At 39.7% G+C, this 21,223-nt stretch overlaps 2 protein-coding genes across 2 annotated transcripts; one reads left to right on the top strand and one right to left on the bottom strand.

The window, feature by feature from the left end:
- The first annotated feature begins 335 nt into the window (after positions 1 to 335).
- On the top strand, positions 336 to 9,798 carry LOC137198779 (IgGFc-binding protein-like). The gene is made up of 11 exons (XM_067612729.1): positions 336 to 2,000; positions 3,143 to 3,486; positions 3,591 to 4,173; positions 4,312 to 4,913; positions 5,015 to 5,851; positions 5,946 to 6,287; positions 6,370 to 6,934; positions 7,127 to 7,326; positions 8,121 to 8,495; positions 9,036 to 9,307; positions 9,621 to 9,798. Exons 1-11 carry the CDS (start codon positions 704 to 706, stop codon positions 9,628 to 9,630), a joined length of 5,427 nt encoding a protein of 1,808 aa, XP_067468830.1. The 5' UTR covers positions 336 to 703; the 3' UTR covers positions 9,631 to 9,798.
- A 1,536-nt stretch (positions 9,799 to 11,334) lies between these two features.
- On the bottom strand, positions 11,335 to 19,666 carry LOC137198780 (IgGFc-binding protein-like). Its single transcript, XM_067612730.1, has 11 exons — positions 19,407 to 19,666; positions 18,566 to 19,142; positions 17,349 to 17,947; positions 16,305 to 16,872; positions 15,960 to 16,213; positions 15,139 to 15,483; positions 14,365 to 14,932; positions 14,042 to 14,241; positions 13,176 to 13,550; positions 12,776 to 13,083; positions 11,335 to 11,676 (listed from the first exon to the last, which is right to left on the bottom strand). Exons 1-11 carry the CDS (start codon positions 19,632 to 19,634, stop codon positions 11,667 to 11,669), a joined length of 4,032 nt encoding a protein of 1,343 aa, XP_067468831.1. The 5' UTR covers positions 19,635 to 19,666; the 3' UTR covers positions 11,335 to 11,666.
- Positions 19,667 to 21,223: the final 1,557 nt, after the last annotated feature.

The raw sequence follows: 21,223 nt of genomic DNA on the forward strand, positions 1-21,223 counted from the left end.
TTACATATTTTTCTAAATGAATGATCTGATGTTTGGTATTTTATGACATTTTTGTTGTATCATTGTTTTTAAATTCTTTGTGTTTTGTGCTGTTTAGTGAGTTTTATATTTTAAAGGCCAATAGGGACGGGCATTGCAAACTAGCTTAGGCATTAAATGCTGTGGTATGTGGCATTAGCTCATGCTTTATACTTGTCACTATACAAATAAACATAACATAACTACACACAGTTAATTTCTATATTTATTGTTTAAAATTTCAAGAGTGACACAAAGAGAGACAAGTCAAAAAGAAAGTGTTTAATAGTCTCCAAGACCGGTGCTTGTGTGTGTACAATTGTCATCATACTGTAATAAAAAAGGTTAATTTTGGTCGTAACATGTTTACATTATTTCAGGTCTAAGGATGAAAGGGCTGGTCGGCTGTCTTGTGGGTTTACTACTGAGTGGTAAGTCATCTTTTTTGTTTTCTCAAAAAAGATTTAAAACTACTTATTACAACTATTCATGCTTTCATTGTATGCAAATAAGGAAGTACACATAAAGGTATTTAGGAAATGGTAACGTTTATATACAATATAATATTCCTGTATTTCAAATTTCAAAGGAATACACCTTCACCTAAAACTTGGGAAACAATACTTTTTCAAACAATTCTACAATATTTTCTTGCATTTAATGATGAGATGATGATGTTAGTTTTATGCAATTTAATTTCCATTTATTCATTCTTGTGATTTTTTTTGCAGGACTCTGCTCTGCTCTACCAGCAGGGAGAGAGTTTGCCACATCTTTCATGCACAATGTTGGGCATGATGGTAGGGATACTCGTTTCTTGGTTGAGGTTGCAGCTCTTCCTACTTCTCAGGGCAGCACCAAGGTGAAGGTGACTGCTGTGGGTGAGGTCTATGAAAAGGAAATCGATCCTGGTAAAAGTGTATCTTTCAAGCTGCCCGACAGCGTAGAGATGACAGGCAGTAAAAAGTCCAATCAGACGGTTTTGGTTGAGGCTAGCCAAGATGTCACCGTGATGTCTCTCAACTTCAAGAAGTACACAGCAGACACCTCTGTGGTTTACCCAATAAAGGACTGGGGGACAGAGTACATCATATTCACTCCTTCCAGCCCTCAGACAGACAGTTTTAAAGAATTTTCTATTACCAACCACAAGGAACCCAACACTGTTGAGGTTTTCCTGAAGGGCTCTGTTAGGTTCCAAGGGAAATATTACAGGAGAGGAAGCAAGATGACCATAAAGCTAGAGGCGTTTGAGAGTGTTCAGGTTCAAAGTCAAGATAATCTGAGTGGTACTGAAGTAGTCTCACGCCTTCCTGTTGCTGTCTCTTCGGGACATAGCTGTTTTCAGAAGTACACCACCTGCAACCACGTCTATGAACAACTTCTTCCTGTAAACAGCTGGGGAAAAGAATTTATCATTGCACCCCTGCCTTATCATTACATCTTTACATCTTCACATGACAGTGTTTTCGTCCAAGCATCTCAGTCCACCAATATTACCATGAATGTAGATGGAAAGGTCCATAGTTACCAAATGTTTGCAGGACAAACTCTTGAGCTCAAATCTAAATGGCCTCAAGCTATGTATTTGACATCTGACAAGGGCGTCCAGGTCCTCTTCCAATTCAATGGGGGCCCTGAGTATACACACAATTATTATGATCCCTTCCTCATGACTATACTGCCAACAAGTCAATTCAGCACCTCCTACTCCCTGGAGGGACAGAGGGATTTCTACAACAATATCATAGTTGTGGCTAAGAGCAAAGACCTGGGTGGCATCAAAATTGACCCCAAGTCCCAGTCTTCAAACATTAACTGGCAAAAAGTAGATGGGACTGACTTCTCCTGGGCTGAGGTGTACTACAGCAGCGGAGCAAACTTCTATCAGATATCTCACCCCAGCTCTCCATTTGGCGTCTACAGTTTTGGTGTCGCTTATGCTAACGGTTATGGATCCCCTGCATCTGCTGACCCAGCAGGTAATTAAAAAATGAGTGTACTGCATTAGCATAGTGTTGCACTGCACAGCATTGTACATTAAAGTACAGAATACTGTAACATAGCAAATCATAGCATAACATAAAATAGTATGTAGCATAGCATAGCATGACATATCATAGTATATATAAGTGTAAGGATAAGACAATATAACATGGCATAGCATAGCATGGTAGTAGAGTACAGTACAGTATAATAGTAAGTATAGTATAGTATAGTAGTACTAATAGCACAGTTAAACATAGCATAATATAGTATAGCATAGCAAACTATAAAACAGCTTAGTATAATACATCATAGCATGACATAAAATAGTATACTGTAGTATAGCATAACGTACCATAATGTAACATTGTGAAGTAACGTGAGTGTAAAACAGTGTAGTATAGCATAGCATAGTGTAATATAGTATAGTGCTATACTGTAGAGCATATAGCACAGCATATTATAGTATTATGCACTACATTAAAGAACAGAATGGCATGTCATCAAGCACAGTACAATACAGGATAGCATAGCATGGCAGCATAGAATAACAGTATAGTATAGTACAGTACAGTACAGTACAGCAGAGCATAGCATACCATAATATAGTATAGTATAGCATAGCATGGCATAGCACGGTATAGCATAGCCTGATATAACATTGCATAACATAGAGGTCCCTCTGACAATTGTTCCAAATCACAAGCGGTCTGTTTATTTGGCCATTTCGTGCAGAAAAGTTGTGGTAATTAAGCAAAATTGCAAGTTCTTGCAAATATTGCGGAGATTACTTGAATTTGCCTTAATTATTGCAACCGCAAAATTGTAATTGTCTGGAGGGACTGACATAGTATAGTATTAAGATAGCGTAGTATAGCATAGCATAGCATTGCGTAGTAGTAGAGTACAGTACAGCACAGAATAGTATAGCACGCCATAGCATAGCTTGGCAAAGTATAACATGGTATAACATAGTATAGTATAGCATAGTTTGGTATACAGTACAGTATATTACAGCATAGCATATAGTATAACAATATAGAATGATACAGTCCAGCATAGTGTAGCATAATATGACATGGTAGTATAGTATAGTCAAATTGTTCATTAATCCTCTGTTTCTCTTACATTGTGCCAGAAAAACATAACTGCAGCACCACGAAATGTTCAGAAGATGAAGTGTGCCAGATGAAAGGAAAATCCCCAATATGTGTCAAAAAACCAGTCATCCAAACCGGTACCTGCTGGGCAATGGGTGATCCCCACTACCGCACATTTGATGGTAACTACTACAACTTCATGGGCAGCTGTACCTACACAATGGTCAAGAACTGCCAGGTTGATGGAGAACATCCAGCTTTTGAGGTTGATGCTCAGAATAACAAACTTGCCGGTTCAAAAGTCACATTTGTCGGCAAGGTGATCATTAAAGTCTATGGGTACACCATGACCATTGTGCGGTCAGAGTTTGGCCTTGTCAGGGTAAGTAAGGTCTTTTTAAAAATGAACTATTTGTGTTATTCATGGAGTCTGTGAAGAAATGTTATTCATTCAACTGATTTAAAATACCTGTCAATTTGTTTTAGATGAACTACACACTGTGGAATCTCCCTATCAACCTGGACAATGGCAAGGTGACGCTATCCCAGAGTGGCCTGTCTGTCATTGTGGAGACAGATTTTGGTCTGACCGTGCAGTATGATTGGAAGGAGTATCTTGTCATCACAGTGCCGGGCAGTTTTTCTGGCAGGGTGTGTGGCTTGTGTGGCAACTTCAACAGCAAAAAGGAAGACGATCTGGTGACTCCTAATGGCACACAGGCCAACAGTGTGGTGGCCCTGGGCAAGAGCTGGAGGGTTCGTGGTGTACCAGATGATGCTCAATGTCAAGACGACTTCAACGGGCAGTCAGACACCTGTGACAGTGACAGCTTTTTTGACAGCTTGACTGACAGGATGTTCTGTGTTTTGCTCACTCACATCATGAATGGACCGTTGAGTGACTGCCGTGCTGTCATTGACCCCAAAGTCTTTCATGAAATGTGTTTGTATGATGTGTGCATGGGTGAGGGGATGAAGACCTTCCTGTGTAACACCTTGCAAGTGTATGCGGATGCCTGTCAGAGGGCGGGAATCAAAATTTATGACTGGAGGAGCCTCGCCCGTTGCTGTGAGTAATTATTTTGATGAGTTTGAGGAGTCAGTCATTAAGTTTCTCAGTCATTTAAATCACATGATATGCAAGCTGAAGGTTTGACTTAGACCCTCATTCTGTGATGTTGACCTATTGTAATTTTTTCTGAAATAGCTCCACCCTCATGCCCGGAGAACAGCCATTACGAGTTCTGCGGGAATGCCTGCCCTGCCACCTGTGAAAACCCAGATGCTGCCACAAAGTGCAACAAAAGCTGTGTGGAGACGTGCATCTGTGACGAGGGCTTCCTGCTTAGTGGCACCAAGTGTGTCCCTAAGGCTCAGTGTGGCTGCTTGTACAAAGGCCACTACATAGAGGCTGGAGCGTCTTTCTTTACTGACAACCATTGTACCGAGAAGTGCACATGCAACCAAACTACCAAGACAGTTAATTGTAAGAGCCCAGGTTGTCACAAGGGGTTTGAGTGCAAGGTGGCCAATGGCCTTAGCGGATGTCATCCGATGGCCTACGCTGAGTGCAGCATGACCAGTGGCCCTCACTTTGAGACCTTTGATGGGAATAATTACAACTTCCAGGGCACCTGTGTATATCAGCTGGCTGGGGTCTGTTCCAAAGATCCTTCCCTACAGCACTTTGAGGTTCTTGTGCAAAATGATGCCAACGGCAAAAGAGTTAGCTCTGGTGCACAGCTGGTGGAGGTCAAAGTTTATGGAAATTCAATTGTCATCACAAGAAAGCACAATGGCTTAGTCCTGGTGAGATACAGTGTATCAAATGTATCATTGTATGGTTGATTATTTTCATCTTATGTGCTAAAAGTATCTCCCATCTTGAATTACACAATCTTGTTTTGCAGATAAATGGAGAAATCACCAACTTGCCTGTCACTCATCTCAAAAACATCACAGTCAACCTAATTGGTGACTTTGCTGAGATCAAGACTGACTTTGGGTTGCAAGTCTCCTATGACTGGCATTCAGCAGTACATGTCAAAGTCCCTGGTACATATGCTGATGCAATGTGTGGCCTGTGTGGCAACTTCAATCACAACTCCAAAGATGACCTACAGCTGAAGAATGGCACAGAGGCGGCATCTGTAGAGGAACTGGGCAAAGACTGGAGGGTTGCCGAGATCCCAGGCTGTGTTGATGGCTGCAAGAACAAGAGTGACTGTCCCAGCTGTGACATCACCCAGAACCAGAAATATGAGTCAGATAAGTTCTGTGGTTTAATACAAAACCCTATGGGCCCCTTCCGTGAATGCCATGCCATTATAAATCCTGACAGCATTTTCAAGAGTTGTGTGTACAATATGTGCCTTTACAATGGCAAGAGAGGCTCCTGGTGTAGCCATCTCAGACAGTACACTATAAAATGCCAACAGAAAGGAGTGAATGTGTCCCAGTGGAGGGCAAAAGACTTCTGTCCCATATCTAAGATGATGCATCCTGACAACAGTAAATATGAACATTGCGGCAATGTTTGCCATGCAACCTGTGCCACGGGGCTACCTCCCAGTGACTGCAAGAGGCCATGCCAGGAAGGATGGGTTTGCAAAGATGGCTTCCTACTGAGTGGACACAAGTGTGTGCCTCTTGAGCAGTGTGGTTGCATGCAGAAAGGCAAATATTATACGAAGGGACAGAGTTTTCTGTCAGCAGGTTGTCGTCAGAAGTGCACCTGCAATGGCACAGTGAGTTTTATATACAATAGCATTTTATATCAAATTTGACTCGTTATCAATTTTAATTGTTCTAAAAACCTATAAAATGTCACTGTTACTTTAGGTGCAATGTGAGCCACACTCTTGTGGGCTATTTGAGACATGTGAGCAGAAGAACAATGTTCTATCATGTCATCCAGTGGGAAATGGAACCTGCACAATCTCAGGTGATCCACATTACAAAACCTTTGACAACCAATACTATGACTTCCAAGGCACCTGCACGTACTCCGCAGCTAAATCGTGCCATCTGGAGGGCACACGACTTGAAAAGTTCTCTGTGGTGGTGGAGAATGAGCAGTGGACAAGAACAGACACACCAAATTTGTCTGTAGCCAAGCTTGTTGCTGTGGAGGTGTATGGCCACACCCTGATCCTTAGAAGGAATCAACTTAACACGGTCATGGTTAGTAAAGTTGATTAATTTACTTGATGTTCCATTCATACTATAAAGGGACACAGCTGATCTTTTTCTCTCTGTTCTCCAGCTGGATGGCGCCTTGACAGCCATTCCTCTTAACCTCGATGGAAAAGTGCAAGTCTTCCAAGAGGGTACTCACTATGCCATCACAACCGACTTTGGCCTGAATGTAACTTATGACCTGGTCTACCGCGTCACAGTTACTGTTCCTGGAAACTACAAGGGCAAAACCTGTGGTCTATGTGGCAATTTTAACGATAACAAAACAGATGAGTTCCAGCTGCCAACTGGAGAGGTGACCAAGAACATCCAGACCTTTGGAGAAGCCTGGAAAGTGGCCGTGCCTGGAGTGGTCTGTGAAAATGGCTGCGCCGGCGACCAGTGCCCCAAATGTGACAGTGCACAAAAGGAAATCTTTGAGAAGGATTGTGGAATCATCACAAATCCTCATGGCCCCTTTGCTGCCTGCCAGAGCCGACTAAATCCTAAGCCTTACTACAGAGATTGTGTCTATGATGTCTGTATGTCTCATGGAGACCGCAATGCTCTCTGCCACAGTATCTCAGCCTACATGACTGACTGTCAGACTATTGGAGTGAAAATTGACAACTGGAGGACAGCAGAATTCTGCCGTACGTACTGTTGTTTTGATTCTTTACAAGAAAACACCAGAGGGCACTTTTAACATCGAATATATATTCACTTTGTGTGCAACACAATGACACTTTTTTATACAGATACATTGTCTGCTTTTTAGTATTCAAGGAATTTCATGATATTCTACTGTTGCATCAATTAATCTGCTAATATGCTTTCTTTCATAGCTATTAATTGTTCAGCAAACAGCCACTACCAGATCTGCTCTGAAACCTGTGCCTCTCCATGCCCTGGTCTCACCGACATCATCACCTGCCCCACCACCTGTGCTGAGGGCTGCGCCTGTAATGAAGGCTACTACTTCAATGGGACGGACTGTGTTGCCCAGGAGGAGTGCGGTTGTTACTACAAAGGACGTACCTATAAGGTAAGTTGAAGTAGCCTCCGGTTTGAGTTTTGGTACAAACACAGATACTACATTACTGCTAATTTCCAAAACATGTCATAAGATTTCAGACTGAATACCTGCTTTCCAGGTGTCCATTAGTCTGCATTGATTTCTGAAACTTAAATTTTAAGCAATCACAGTGAATATTAAGACTTTTGTACGTTTTTTCTGTCTTCTGTGGTGCAACAAGCTGTCAACACAACATAGATATAGTATCAAAGTTTCTATGGAATCTGTTAGCAAACAGTTTCATATTCACACATCATACACACACGGAACAACATTTGCACTCATTTGAAAGCATGTTTCTGATGACCTTACAAACCTAAGTCCAATATTCACTCTTCTTTAAGCTCTGTTTTGGTTTCTGAAAACTCCTGTGACAATGTTTCTTTTTTTCAAAACTTTTGATCTTTTTACTGATCTCAAGCAAGTGTTAAGTCTCTCCATGTTGGTTTCTTTAGCATCTGGAAATTAATAAAAACCAATGACTCAAACCGCTATCTGAAAATCTGTCTAAAATATATGGCATGCTGGAAATGTACAGTATATTTGTTAACAGTTTGCAGGTAATGGACCCAACAAATCCAAAATCTTACATATACAGTACTGTACATATTCAAGTTATGCCTGATGTTTACAGCAACCAAACATGTACAGTATCAGAGGTCTACATAATGTCAGTGTGAGAGATACAACAAAAACAATTTGTCCTCAGTATATCACACATTGTAAGAATAATATACTTTATATTGCTTTACTCTCTTCTTTAGATTGGAGAGTCTGTGCTATCTGACAACTGTCAGCAGAGATGCAGCTGTACGGCATTTGGTGAAGTCCAGTGTGAGGACTTTTCATGCAGTGCTACAGAGTACTGCCAGATCAAGAATGGTATCATGGGCTGCCATCCCAAACAGTGCCGGATCGAGGCTGGAGGCTCCATAACTCTTTTCAGTGGGCCGACTGGCACTATCACTGTCATGGGGGCTTATGAGATCATCACACATTGTAACCAATCATCTGCTGAATGGTTCAGAGTTGTGGTCCAGCTCCAAGAATGCAGTGTGACTGGTGAGAAGAGCATTGTTGCTGTTTATGTCTACTTCAGTGACCTGAGTGTCACTATTAACGACAAACAGGACACTTGGGTAAGTATTTTTAAAGGAGTTGTTTAGACATTTTGAGAAATACACATATTCACTTTTTTGCCGAGAGATAGAAGAGATTGATACTACTTTTATATCTGTTGGTTCAATGTGAAGCTGGAAGCAGGAGATGATTAGCTTAGCTTAGCATAAAGACTGGATAAAAAATGTTTGAGAAAATCCACCAGGACCTCTAAAGCTCACTAATTAACACATTATATCAATTTAACTTGTATAAAAACCAAAAAAAAAAAAAAGACAAGATACAATGCAGGACTTTTTTTTGGCTGGGAGCAGTGACTTCCAGTCTTGATGCTAAGCTAAGCTAACCACCCCCTGGCTCTAGCTTCATATTGAGAAGACAGATATGAAAGTGGTATCAGTCTTTTTGTCTAGCTCTTCAAGAAAGCAAATAAGCACCTATCCCAAAATGTTAAACTATTCCTATAAGCATGCACCCATCATATGAACAATACCAGGTGTTCTTGATATCTGAACACACCCACATTTAACAATAAAATCTGACTCTGATGCTGTTTACAGGTCAATGGCAAAAAGGTTACTCTCCCCAGCTTGCACAGAAATAATTTCTCTGTGAGAGTCATTGAGAAAACTATAGTGATTGAGGGGATGTCAGGCTTCCAGCTGTCTTACAGTAACACCCAGGAAGTCATTGTAACTGCGGGTGACAGCATGGTAGGCAAGTTGTGTGGAGCATGTGACAAATTCCTCCCCTCCCGAGACACCATGGGCCTCTCGCAGGCAATGATGCAGGAGTACATGGCCACATTTGCTGCACAAGACTTCCCCACCTGGTGAGTATAATACAGACTGGTCCAAGCAGCATCTGGTTATAATGTAGTTCCTGTTTTTAGCTTTGAGTATCAGATGAGATGAATTTTAAACATGTGACAGTGGGTTAAGAGTCAGAATTACTTTTTGAAATCTTATATTTTTCATTATCATTATAGTTGGGTTCATGATGCATGAAAATGACGAAAAAAAAACAGTTATAAAGCATTTCCGAATATCATCATAGTCTGAGATCTGGTGGGTTCATAGATTGAGGATTTTACTGTATGTGAACTGCAATTTAACACAATTCAATTAATCCATTTTCTTTTTCAGCGAGTTGTAAATGAAGGATCATCTTCTCAACACCCCAAGAACAAAGCAACAATATCATCATCTACAAGAAATTCAACAATAAATCAGCACCAAATGCAATATTACTGTTGATTAGATTCATCAAACTTTTAATGAAATAAGTTGATCAATTAACTGCATAATAAACTTCACATTCAACGGTGAATACGAATTTGACTCATTTATTTCTATATGATTTAAACTGTATGATGTATGAATGCATGAAATAAATTGATTTGATCAAACAATGTAGATGTCTTCTAGATGTCAAAATGACAAGCAGATATGCTGTACAAAGTTGCATAAATTAGTAGTCTTAATATTTATTTACCCTTTTAGAAAACAAGACATTTTACATTACAGAAAAAAATAAAAATAAGTTGTCACTTTTGCCAATCCAAAATGTCTTTTCAAGGTTCACTTATCCCACATGTATTTGCCACAGCTGTTTCATCCCTGGTTAAACTGTGTCATTATGTTCAGAGGGGAATACTGTCTCTCTGGGTAAAAGAAAAAGACAAAGAAAAGTAATAAAATTAGTTAAATAAATTGCTTCTCCAAAAGAGCAAAGGAATAATTATGTTTGGAATGAGCAAAGATTATCAGGCAATACATCAGTTTTCTTTTTTTGATCTTTTTTTTTAAATTGTTTTGTATCTTTAAATTGATTGGACATGGGTCAATATCATCATTTTTTTGGTCTGCTACTTTGTCACTCCATTGATGCATTCTCCTTTATGTAATGTCCACTTGCAATGTTTACTCTCAAATTGTGAAGGGGAGTAGTAAGAAAACATATCAGTACATGCAAACATATGGTACACATGGAAATCGCAAGTGAAAAAAATACCAAATTAAAATAAAAAGTACATTTCCTTTAATGTGCAAGAGCAATTGTTGAAAGAAAGCCAATACTTCTAGTTGATACTACAGGTAGACATTTGATTTATGAAACAATAAAATTCCTCTAAAATAGGGATATATTTGATTTTTCCACCTTACATGGTGTGTATGTGATATATTTTATATTATTTAAAGTGCTCTCCACTCTAAAATGTGTTTTGCTTATTGTTACTTCACTATGATGTTTGACCACTGTGCAGAATGATGTACATGCAGAGTTTGACACTAGAAGGATGTTTCTACATTCATCTGCTAAAGGAGAAAATCTAGGCTCATCTTGAATCTGAGTTTAAGGCATGTGAGCATGATTTGTGACATCACAACTTAATTGGAGCCAATCCTGATCCAGTATGCAACTTACACAAGTGTGATGTGGAAACCTGAAGTCTCCAGTGCACATATTGGACTTTTCAGTGTTGGAGATGTCATGCATCCAGCAGTTAAACTTTTGAAATTAAAAATGTTTGCATAATCATAAATTCTGGATTTTTCAATGAGGGAAAGAATTTCTAACTAGATAATTCAACTTTTTTGTGGGAAAGCCATATCAGATACACATTATTATTTAAAGCAGTATGGATATGTTTATGTTTGAAAACATGTCTGAAAGGGATCTTTATTGACCAAACAACAGACTATTTAACAGTGTGCTGTGCGGGAAAAGCTCCTGTAATTTGTTGCCTTAAATATGTTTAAATGTAATTAAAAATGTTGATGCTACAGCAGCTTGTTATAATGGTTGGTGGACAGATTTGTATCACATTCTCACACAGATAATTACAAATGGGACACGGACATTGAACAAATAGTTTATTGAGCATACAGTATTCTGCATGTCATTATTATGGGCAGCACTTAATATATTGGTAATTACACACAAGTAAAATATCAGCAAAGTTGAAAGCTGTACCTTGTACAATGGTGCAAAATATATGTTATTGGACTAATTACAGTGCACATATTTTCTAGAATTCTGTAAATTTAAACATGGCAAGAAACAGGATTAATATGGATATACTGTATAGGATTATTTATACAACTGATGATAATTTCACAAATCAATGGCACTGTCACTTTGGAGGATCTTGATCAATACAGTTGATAAAAAGCTGGCAGGACAGGAATTTACAACCCACTGAAAAAAAGAGACAAATTAGATTAATCAGATAGTTAAATGGACATTTCTGCTATTAAAATATAATATATTAGTAATAATAATTATCATATCATCTGCATATAGAAGTCCAGGAAGAAGAAAAAAGAATAATGATCATCATCTAATTTGCATACAAGCTCCAAACATATTATATATTTGCAATCAGACGCTCTAAAAATCTTTTACTATTAAAACATAGGTGCAATCATATATGTTTGATGTCAGTGTAGCAAACATGTAGATAACCAATTTAATTTAATTTGGCTATTTTCTTGTTATTAAGGTCGTAATGTGTGGGGTTTTTTGTGGTGAGTGAAAAATTAGACAATCACAGTGAGAATTGGTTCAGTCTATGAGAACTGCTTCCTATTTCTGTTCTTTTTGTGCTACTGTGGGATAAAACCTTCAGCTGGGCCAGATAGAAATAGGTTTACTGTAAATTCAAATAGTGTACATGTAAACCGATCTGGTCAATGGAGCAACTGAAAAAGTATCATTGAAGCACATTTATTTATAAATAAATGTTTTTCTACCCCTCCTGTTGTGGAGTCAAACATTAACCCACTCTCATCACTGTACCTCTTGTAACCTTACACATTTACGTATCTTGTGTCCTTGGGTATTTTTTCACCATGATTAGCTGTTTTCCATCAAAACATCATTATATCTTCTGTTAGAGAGTTGTCTTGTCCATCCATACTTCATTGACCACACCACCATCCTGCTCTCCCTTATTGCATCCCCACACTTCCCCATTTCATCCTGAAACTAATGATGTTTTGCATTGGCTAATATCTTTATGAGAGTAGACATCACATACATGCCTGTATTGCCTGTGCCTATATTCTGAGGCACATCTAACATTACAAAAATAAATGATTAAGCTTGACTGTTTGTCCGTTCAGTAAGACTGAAAGGCTGGAATAGAAGAATAATGATTTTACAAATGATATTTGAATGATTAATTTCCAAAGTAAATGATTATACAACTTGATCAGTACTATATTGATAATGTCTGAGCAGGTAAAAATTTCCCACACTACAAACAGCCATTTTTTAAGTAAATAATGTCACTCACCATTTGGGGAAATCAGGAGCCGTCCACTGCACCAAGTCCAGTGATGGACAAGCATTACGCAGCTCATGAAAAGAGCCCAGCAGTCTCTCTCTCAGATCTTGTGGGGTTGTGTCAATAGGCCTGAGTTTCCCGCATGCCCCGCATACCATGTCAGCAACTTTGTCACTGACACTTATGGTGAGTTCATTAGTTAAACTGAAGGACAGCTGAAGGCTGGAGGCGCTGTAAATGCTTACTGTGTTGTTGGAAACCTCCACTGTTACATTATTTTGGGAGACAGTGGTCTGAGTCATGGTCCTTCCATCAATCTGTAAACACAGATTGAGCACTTTATAGTAATAAATACATTTTTCAGGTAAGATAGGTAAGAATATTGTCATGGCTTTGTCCAGACACTCACCCAGACATCGTGTTTGGTGTTTAGTGTGATCATTACTCCATTGAAGAACACATGAACAGCCACAATTGTGTTGACTCCGGGAGTGCAAGTCTCCAACTTCACCACCACCCTGAACCAGTCTGCTGACCGTGACTGGTCACAGCTCTGGATAATCTCATAGGAACCCGGCACTGTGATTGTGCAAACTTCACCACTGAATGCCGTAAGGGTACCGTTGGCTTGCAAAAAGCACTGCTGACGGTAGCAGCCCATCACGCCGTTCTTGACCTGGCAGATCTCATTGGGGTCACATGTCATATTCGTGGACAGGACGACTCCAGAGGCCTGACAGGTGTGAATACTGTGACAGTCATCAGTTATAATGGACGCTCCGACCTGAAATTGACAGAAAATACATGGTGAGGTTAGTGCTTTAAGGGGTCATATCATGCTTCTTGTTAATTTTTAGTTTATAGAGTGTAGTGTAGTTGGGGTACAGCAGTTAAACCAGCATTAAACCTGCATGTTTTTTATTTTCATCATCAAAATTCCAGCTCTTGTGGTGAAAACACATCCAGTAAGATAAAAACCAGGTCACAAACTTCCCTGAAAGCCTCTTCAGCACAAATAATTAAACAGTAATAATTTCATGCACCTAGTAGAGCTAGTGCTCTGCTGAAGCTTTTTAACTAAAATCTTTAAATGTCATTATTGCAGCATTGATACATGTCATTTGAAGTTCTGTGTTGCTTTTGATTTGTGCAAACAAACGTTTACAAAGAAGCTTGACCAAATTATGTTATTGATGGACTGATTTCAGTCTTAAATCTGCAGCTTTACTTTATCAGATCAACCTGTGATAAATGAATAATATATTATCTCTTCACCTCATAGGTTATGCCTTTATAATAGCAGCCGCACTGGTCGAAGGGCACACAGCCAGTTCCATTGTTGTAGTAGCCTTTATCACAGGCGCAGCCCTCAACACAAGTCGTGTTGCATGAGATGGTGTCAGGGAGACCGGAACATGGAGAGGTACAAGGTAGTACACAGGTTTCATAATGGCTGTTGGCAGTGCAGTTAAAAGCTGTAAACAAATAATATGAGTTAAGAGTTGTTGTTTTTTTTCTTATTTTTAGTGAATGTAATTGAATTTTGAACAGATGTGGATTAGAGATAGATATTGTAGTAGTAAAATGCGCAGACTCACGGCAGAAAGAAGGACTTCTCCAGCTCTCAATTTTTGTGCCGAAGTCCTGGCAGTCCAACATATATGCAGCAATACTGTGACACAGTGTAGCTTGATCATCTTTAGCCATGCAAACATCATAGACACAATCTCTGAAGTAGGGGGCGGGATCAATTATATCATGACAGCCAGCAAAAGGACCTTTAGGATTGGTGATGATTGCGCATTTTGCCTCAAATACAGCTTTTTCAGAGTTGTCACATTTAGGGCAAAGGTCGCCACTGCAGCCATCTTCACAGACGACATCACGCACAGGCACTTTCCATGCTGCTCCAAACGCCTGGAGGTCCTTGGTCACGTTTCCGTCCGGCAGCTGGAACTCGTCTTGTTTGTTGCCATTATAATTGCCACACAGACCGCAGGTTTTGCCTCTGTAGTTTCCAGGGACAGAGATAGTGATGTGGTAGACCAGATCATAAGTTACCCTAAGGCCAAAGTCAGTCACAATGACATCATTAGCCCCCTCCTGATAAACAGTTATTGCACCATTGAGGAGTTTTTGCGGAAGGTGATGTAGGACTCCATTTATCTGCACAGAAAAAGTTTTTTGATTATCCATAATTTCCTCAAATCATCTGACATGCAGTCATTCAGTTGTATCTAATAATTATGAACACCTGTGCTCATTTGACTGCTTTAAATATCTCTTGTTGTCATTATTTTCATTTGCACAGTTATCTAAGTGCATCAAAGCTCAGTTTAAGCCCTTAAACAATGACAATATTAGTGACATACCCAAACCATTTTTGCTTCATTCCTCCGAAGGATCAGGATGGTTCCGTAAACCTCTACCGCTACAAGTTTGGCAACTGCAACCTCGGGATTGTCGGACAAACGGTACCATTTCTCATTCTCCGCCATCACAGAGAAGCTGGTGAGCCGTGTGCCACTCAGGTGACAGCCCTCTGCTGCGATGTAGGTGCAGGTGCCTTGGAAGTCGTATGTGGTGTTGTCGAAGGTATTGTAATGTGGATCTCCATAGATGGAGCAGATGCCTTTTCCCAAAGGCTGACATGATCGCACGCCATTCTTCATCTCACACTTCTCATATAGACCACAAGAGAAGTTCTTACACTCCACCTAAAATGAAAGACATGCCTGCTTTATACAATCTTTGTGGAAAAATTTGTGTTATTTATTTTATAGTTATAATAAAGACACAAAATAATTTTCTAGTGGAATCAAGCCATACAGGTAGTTTTGGATGTATGTGCTAAGGTTTTGAATGATCAACTTTCCTGGAGACAAATGGAGGTGAACTGAATCCAGTCTGAGCTGCTCAAAGCGTTACTAAAGGGAAGTTGAAAACTCATCTGGATTATTTAACTCCAGAAACAAAGTCCCAGTTACTCAACACAATTCACACTCCTAATTATACATTTTGGGACTGTTTTCTTTCAAAGTTTTTTGTGATTTGGGTGAAATGATCTTGCCCAACAAAGTCAGCTTTTTAGATAGAAAAATATTACATGACATCATGCCAAGTGAGATGTGTATGAGGAAAGTGCTCAGAAATCTCCCTCTTTTCATGAAATTGTTGAGATTCTCCTCCTTACTGTGCCATTGCAGATGCATTCCTCCTGGCAAAGGTCATCTGGGTAGAAAACCTGTCCATGCTGGTAGTATTTGCCTTCATACATGCAGCCACACTGGTTGGCAGGAACACATTCATCTCCACTTAGAAGAAAACCCTCATTGCAGGCGCATCCTTCCATGCACTGAGCTCCACATAGAGCAGAGTCATTCTGACAAGATCTGAGACACTCGTTGGTGCAGAGCTCATAATGGCTATTTGATGGACACTGGGCATCTAGAACCAAAGCAGGGTGGAGATTGTTTAACAGTACAGTGAGTGTATAAAAATTTGTTTTGATGACTTGATACAAAATTGATGTCCTTACCACAGAACTGAGCCGACCTCCAGGAGTGTACAGTGGCACCTTTCAGCTGACAGGCTGCTGTATATGCAGTCAAAGTCTTGCACTGCATGTTTTTACTGCCCTGGTAAAGACAGACGTCATACAGGCAGTCATTAAGGAAATCTGTGGGGTCGACCTTCGAGTGGCAGTCACGGAACGGGCCTGCAGGGTCGCGGATGAGGCCGCAGTAACTGCTGGTGTTGTACTGAGCTTTCTGAGTGGCGTTGCAGACCGGGCAGGGGCCGCTGCAGCCGTCCACACACCCGGGGATCTTGCTGACTTTCCAGCTTTGACCTAGCTCTTCAGAAGTGGCAGCTTGTTTCCCATCTCTCATCTGCATGTCATCTTTGGGGTTGAGGTTGTAATTGCCACAAAGACCTTGCGTCGCACCCATGACTGTACTGGGAACAATGACAAACGCTATGCTGCTCCAGTCGTAGTACACCTTCACCCCAAAGTCGGTCTCGATGACAGCAAACCAGCCGCTGGTGTAAAGCTGGAGCTTGTTGCTGTCCAGTGTCACAGGGAGGTTGGAGAGCTCGCCATTGACCTTTAAAACATAGTAATGAAACAGAAAAATGATCATAAAGTAATTTGTACATTTAATGATGAATTAATAGAATTAGAAAGTACATGTATGTAGGGCTGCAACAAATAGTCGATCAACCGAAAATTAATCAGAAACCATTTTGATGATATATCAATTGTTTAAACTTTTTTTCAAGTAAAACTGCTAAACTTTTCATGCATCCAGCTTCTCCAATGTGAGGATTTGCTGTTCGTCTTACTATTATTGTAAACTGAATATCTTTGGGTTTTGGACTGCTGGTCGAACAAAAGAAGGCATTTAATGACGTTACATTGGGCTCTAGGAAATTGTGATGGACCTATGTAAATGTTTTCTGATATTTCATAAACCAAACAATCGATTCAACAAGAAAATAATCTGCCCATTAATAGATTTTGAACAACAATTGTTAGTTGCAGGCTTGCAAGTATGTTTTTTTAAATGAGAAAATTAGTTACCAAAACAGAGCCAGGTTGTTCTTTACTGATGACTAGGGTGTATCCGTACACCTTGACCTCTACGAGCTTAACAACAGACCCAGTCTTCTTATCTCGGCCATCACTCTGCAGCACAACACTAAAAGAATCCAGGCTTGTCTGATTGGAGGAGATGCCAACCATCTGATATGCACAAGTACCCTGGAAGTTGTAGTGCTGCCCATCAAAGGTCACCAAGTGTGGGTCACCAAATACCATGCATGTGGCATAGTCCACAGGATAGCAACTTCTTAGCCCCTCCACCACCTTGCACTGCTGCACAACGGGACAGCTACTCTGCTTGAGGGACAGATGTCCACCAGCGGAGCATGTGTAGCGTTCGGTGCAGTTTTCATCACCCCAGAAAGAGGCTCCGGCTTCCACAAAGTGGCCCTCGTACAGGCAGCCACATTGAGCCTTTGGGACGCACTTGGTGCCACTGAGCAGGAACCCGTCATTACAGACGCACGTCTCCACACAGGTGGCGTTGCAATTCAGGGGAGTGTTTGGGTTTGCACATGTAGCAGGACAGCCACTCCCGCAGAACTCATAGTGGCTGTTTTCTGGGCATTTTGGTGAAGCTGTATAAACAAGGAGGAGACAGAGCCTCAGTTTGATTCCAGTTATTCACTCGTATTAAAGGACAGGTTCACAATTTTTCACGTCTGTCTTAAAGCAAGAATCAGGTGCTCATATGAACATTGAAGCAGGTTTTTCTGTTTCAATGTTTTCCTGTTCATACTGGCCAATAAAAGATCCCTTCCTAATGCACTTTCAGTGTAAGTGACGGGGGACAAAATCCACATTCCTTGTTCTGTGCAAAAAGTTCATTTAATGATAATATAAGGATTAGGCTGCTCAAATTTGTCCAATCAAGTAGATATTTTCCAAAGTTACACCCGTTTTAGCACAAATTTCGCTCTTTTCATACTATCCCTCCACTGCAACTGAGAAACACTGTCCAAGGAAGCACAAAGAGAGAATTTGGGACTAAAACAACTGTAACTTTGGAAGATATGCCTTATATAAGTGCCAGATAAACCTTTGAAAAGATTTTTACATTTTTGTCCCCTAGAAAGAAATCCTCTAAAGGTCAGTAAGAACAGGAGGGATGATTACAGCAAGGTGATTCAATGTTTGTATGAGCACTTGACTATTCCTCCTTTAACATGTATTTTTATAATTTTTAGATTACTCACGGCATTTAGAAGAAATCCTCCAATTAGGCACTTTAACCCCAGACTTCTGGCAGATGTCAGCATAGCCTTGAATAGCTTTACAAAAGTACGTGCTCACTGTTTCACCCCTACAGAGGTTAAGCATGCAGTTGCTTTCAAAGACACTTGAGTCGATTTCAGGGAGACAACCTATGATACCAGCAATATCTTGCAAAAGGAAGCTACAGAAAATTTGCTTTTCTAATTTCTCAAATTCATTGAGAGGACAGCTTTCACACTGGCTGCCACACTGGTCTTGGCAGTCGATGTCATTTGTGGCGCCCTGTACCCTCCAGCTCTCTCCCAGCGCTGTCACACTGCTGGCCACTGAACCACTGGGAGTTATGAGGTCATCTTCCTTTTTGTTGTTGAAGTTGCCACACAGGCCGCACATGCTGCCAGCAAAACTGCCCGGCACTGTGATGGCGAGGTACTCCTGCCAGTCGTACTGCACAGTCAGGCCGAAATCTGTCTCCATGACGACGTACAGGCCTCTCTGGAACAGCCTCACCTTGCCATCGTTAAGGTTGATTGGCAGATTCCACTGTTGATAGTTCACCTGAAAATCAATCAATTAAATATTAGTTTCATTTTATACAAACATTTATATGAAACATCTCTGCTAAAAGTGTTTTCATTACTGCGTTTTGTGGTTTGATGAAAATCTGGATCCAGATGCAGATCACAAAATTTAAACATTTTCTGTTAAAATAAAAATGTTATATTATTGTTTATGCCTAGTTTAAAAAAGAGCCTGCTAGTTTGTAAAGATTAAAATATTCAGCATTCACACAATGCAACAAAAGAAACTTTAATAACTCACTCGCACGACACCAAGCTCCAGACGGACAATATTAATGTTGAACCCGTAAACATGGACAGTGACCGCCCCCACTGTTGGGACCTGTACGTTGCCCACGTTCATGTTCTTGGTCTCCACCGCAAAGGCCGGATGGGTCCCGTCAACATGGCAGTTGCTGGCCATGATGTAGGTGCAGTTGCCCATGAGGGTGTAGTAATGGCTGTCAAAGGTGTAGTGGAGGTTGCCCATGACCCAGCAGGTGCCTGACTCTGGTGTTAGAGGGGCTGGTCCTCCTGTGCAAAATCCTTTATAAAAAAGTAAAAAATCTATTTACATAAAATTCAGAGAGACACTGTTTCTGTTAACAAAGTTTCATTTGCTAACACACATAAAAAAATGTCAGAATTGCAACAACTGTGTTTCTCCAGAATATTAGTATGAGCATACATGACCATATTTGAACATCTGGTTTAGGGCTGCAACTAATGATTATTTTGATCATCAATTAATCTGCTGATTGTTTTCTTGATTAATCGTCTAGTCAATGAAATATTAAAATATAGTCCAAAAAAATGGTGTTCATAGTTTCTTAGGAGCCACAATAGAGACAGATATTCAACGAACTGTCATGTATGAAAAGGACAAACAGCAAATCTTCACATTTGAGAAGCTGGAACCATCAAAGGTTTGGCATTTTTTGCTTGAAAAATGACTGAAACAATTAATTGATTATCAAGATAGTTGCTGATTTATTTTCTGAAGCTCTAATCTCATTACTTCCTTTTCTGAGATTTTGTTACACTTATGACAATAACAAACCAAGTATGTTGTAAATATTTTCTTATTAGTGCAGAGGATGACTTGTATCTGAATCAGAATCATCTTTATTGGCAAAGTATGTTTATTCATTCAAGGAATTAGACCTTCAAATTAAATTTTACTTTATTGTGATCCAGATTAATAATAATAATAATAATTCTTGATAACTTACCACTCAGCAGAAGAGCTGAAAAGATTAGAACAAGCAACCCCATGTTTGTCAGTGAAGAGGTCCTAGAAGAAGGATTAAAAAGTCAGTTTTTATATATATAGTTATGTATTATAGTTTATAGTTTTACATTTCATTGGACAGAGTTACAAAATGGACATAAAGAGAAATACTACATGTCTCTACATATAAACAGCAAAGTGTTGTAACCCCATTTCTCCTATTTCATTTTCTCCCCTGTATTGTCTGTTACATACAGAAGAAAAATATGTAGAAATAAAAATACAAGAAAAAATAGATGAGAATAAAATGTCAACAATTTCCAAATCTGCATCTAAAAACATAAAAACAAAGCACATAAAAAGAAAAAAATGCCTGAGAAGATTCACAATATCACTGTAGTTTAGGTTATGTTAAGTGGTTTAACATAAAAAATCAATACCTTTTACAAAAATATCTTTAAAAAAATATATATTTAGAAAATTGTTCATTCAACACTTCTAAATATCTAAATGATTCTCACCTGAGCTGGTCAGCAGGCATTCAGGGGTTCAGGTTCAGGATTTAAAGATGCTTAAATCCTGCTCTCCACTCACGGACCAATCAGCTTTGAGGGAGCTTTTAGCTCAGAGGTGAGCAATACATCGACATGTGACTCTTTTTTTGTTTCTGCCCCTGGGAACTGAATCAAATTAATTACATATATTATGTAATATATCAGATCATAAAGGACTTCGTGTCAGTGAAGAAAAAATAAATTAAATCATCATTTTATTATTATTCTTCATCCCTGTGTGGCCTTTGATATTTGCTTTTTCAGCTCTGAAACTGATATGCAATTGGTCAGTGT

This window comes from Thunnus thynnus, chromosome 15, assembly GCF_963924715.1.
Source record: "Thunnus thynnus chromosome 15, fThuThy2.1, whole genome shotgun sequence".
NCBI classification, from domain to species: Eukaryota; Metazoa; Chordata; class Actinopteri; order Scombriformes; family Scombridae; genus Thunnus; species Thunnus thynnus.

What these genes read in the sequence shown, in the direction of transcription:
- LOC137198780 (XM_067612730.1), bottom strand. Translation starts at nt 19,634, where the DNA reads ATGGGCAACCTCCACTACACCTTTGACAGCCATTACTACACCCTCATG. An exon ending in TGGAGCTTGGTGTCGTGCGA is followed by an intron (nt 19,143 to 19,406) that starts GTGAGTTATTAA and finishes ATTGATTTTCAG; the next exon opens with GTGAACTATCAACAGTGGAA. An exon ending in ATGAAGCAAAAATGGTTTGG is followed by an intron (nt 14,933 to 15,138) that starts GTATGTCACTAA and finishes TTTTCTGTGCAG; the next exon opens with ATAAATGGAGTCCTACATCA.
- LOC137198779 (XM_067612729.1), top strand. Translation starts at nt 704, where the DNA reads ATGCAATTTAATTTCCATTTATTCATTCTTGTGATTTTTTTTGCAGGA. An exon ending in TGCATCTGCTGACCCAGCAG is followed by an intron (nt 2,001 to 3,142) that starts GTAATTAAAAAA and finishes ACATTGTGCCAG; the next exon opens with AAAAACATAACTGCAGCACC. An exon ending in ACGACAAACAGGACACTTGG is followed by an intron (nt 8,496 to 9,035) that starts GTAAGTATTTTT and finishes TGCTGTTTACAG; the next exon opens with GTCAATGGCAAAAAGGTTAC.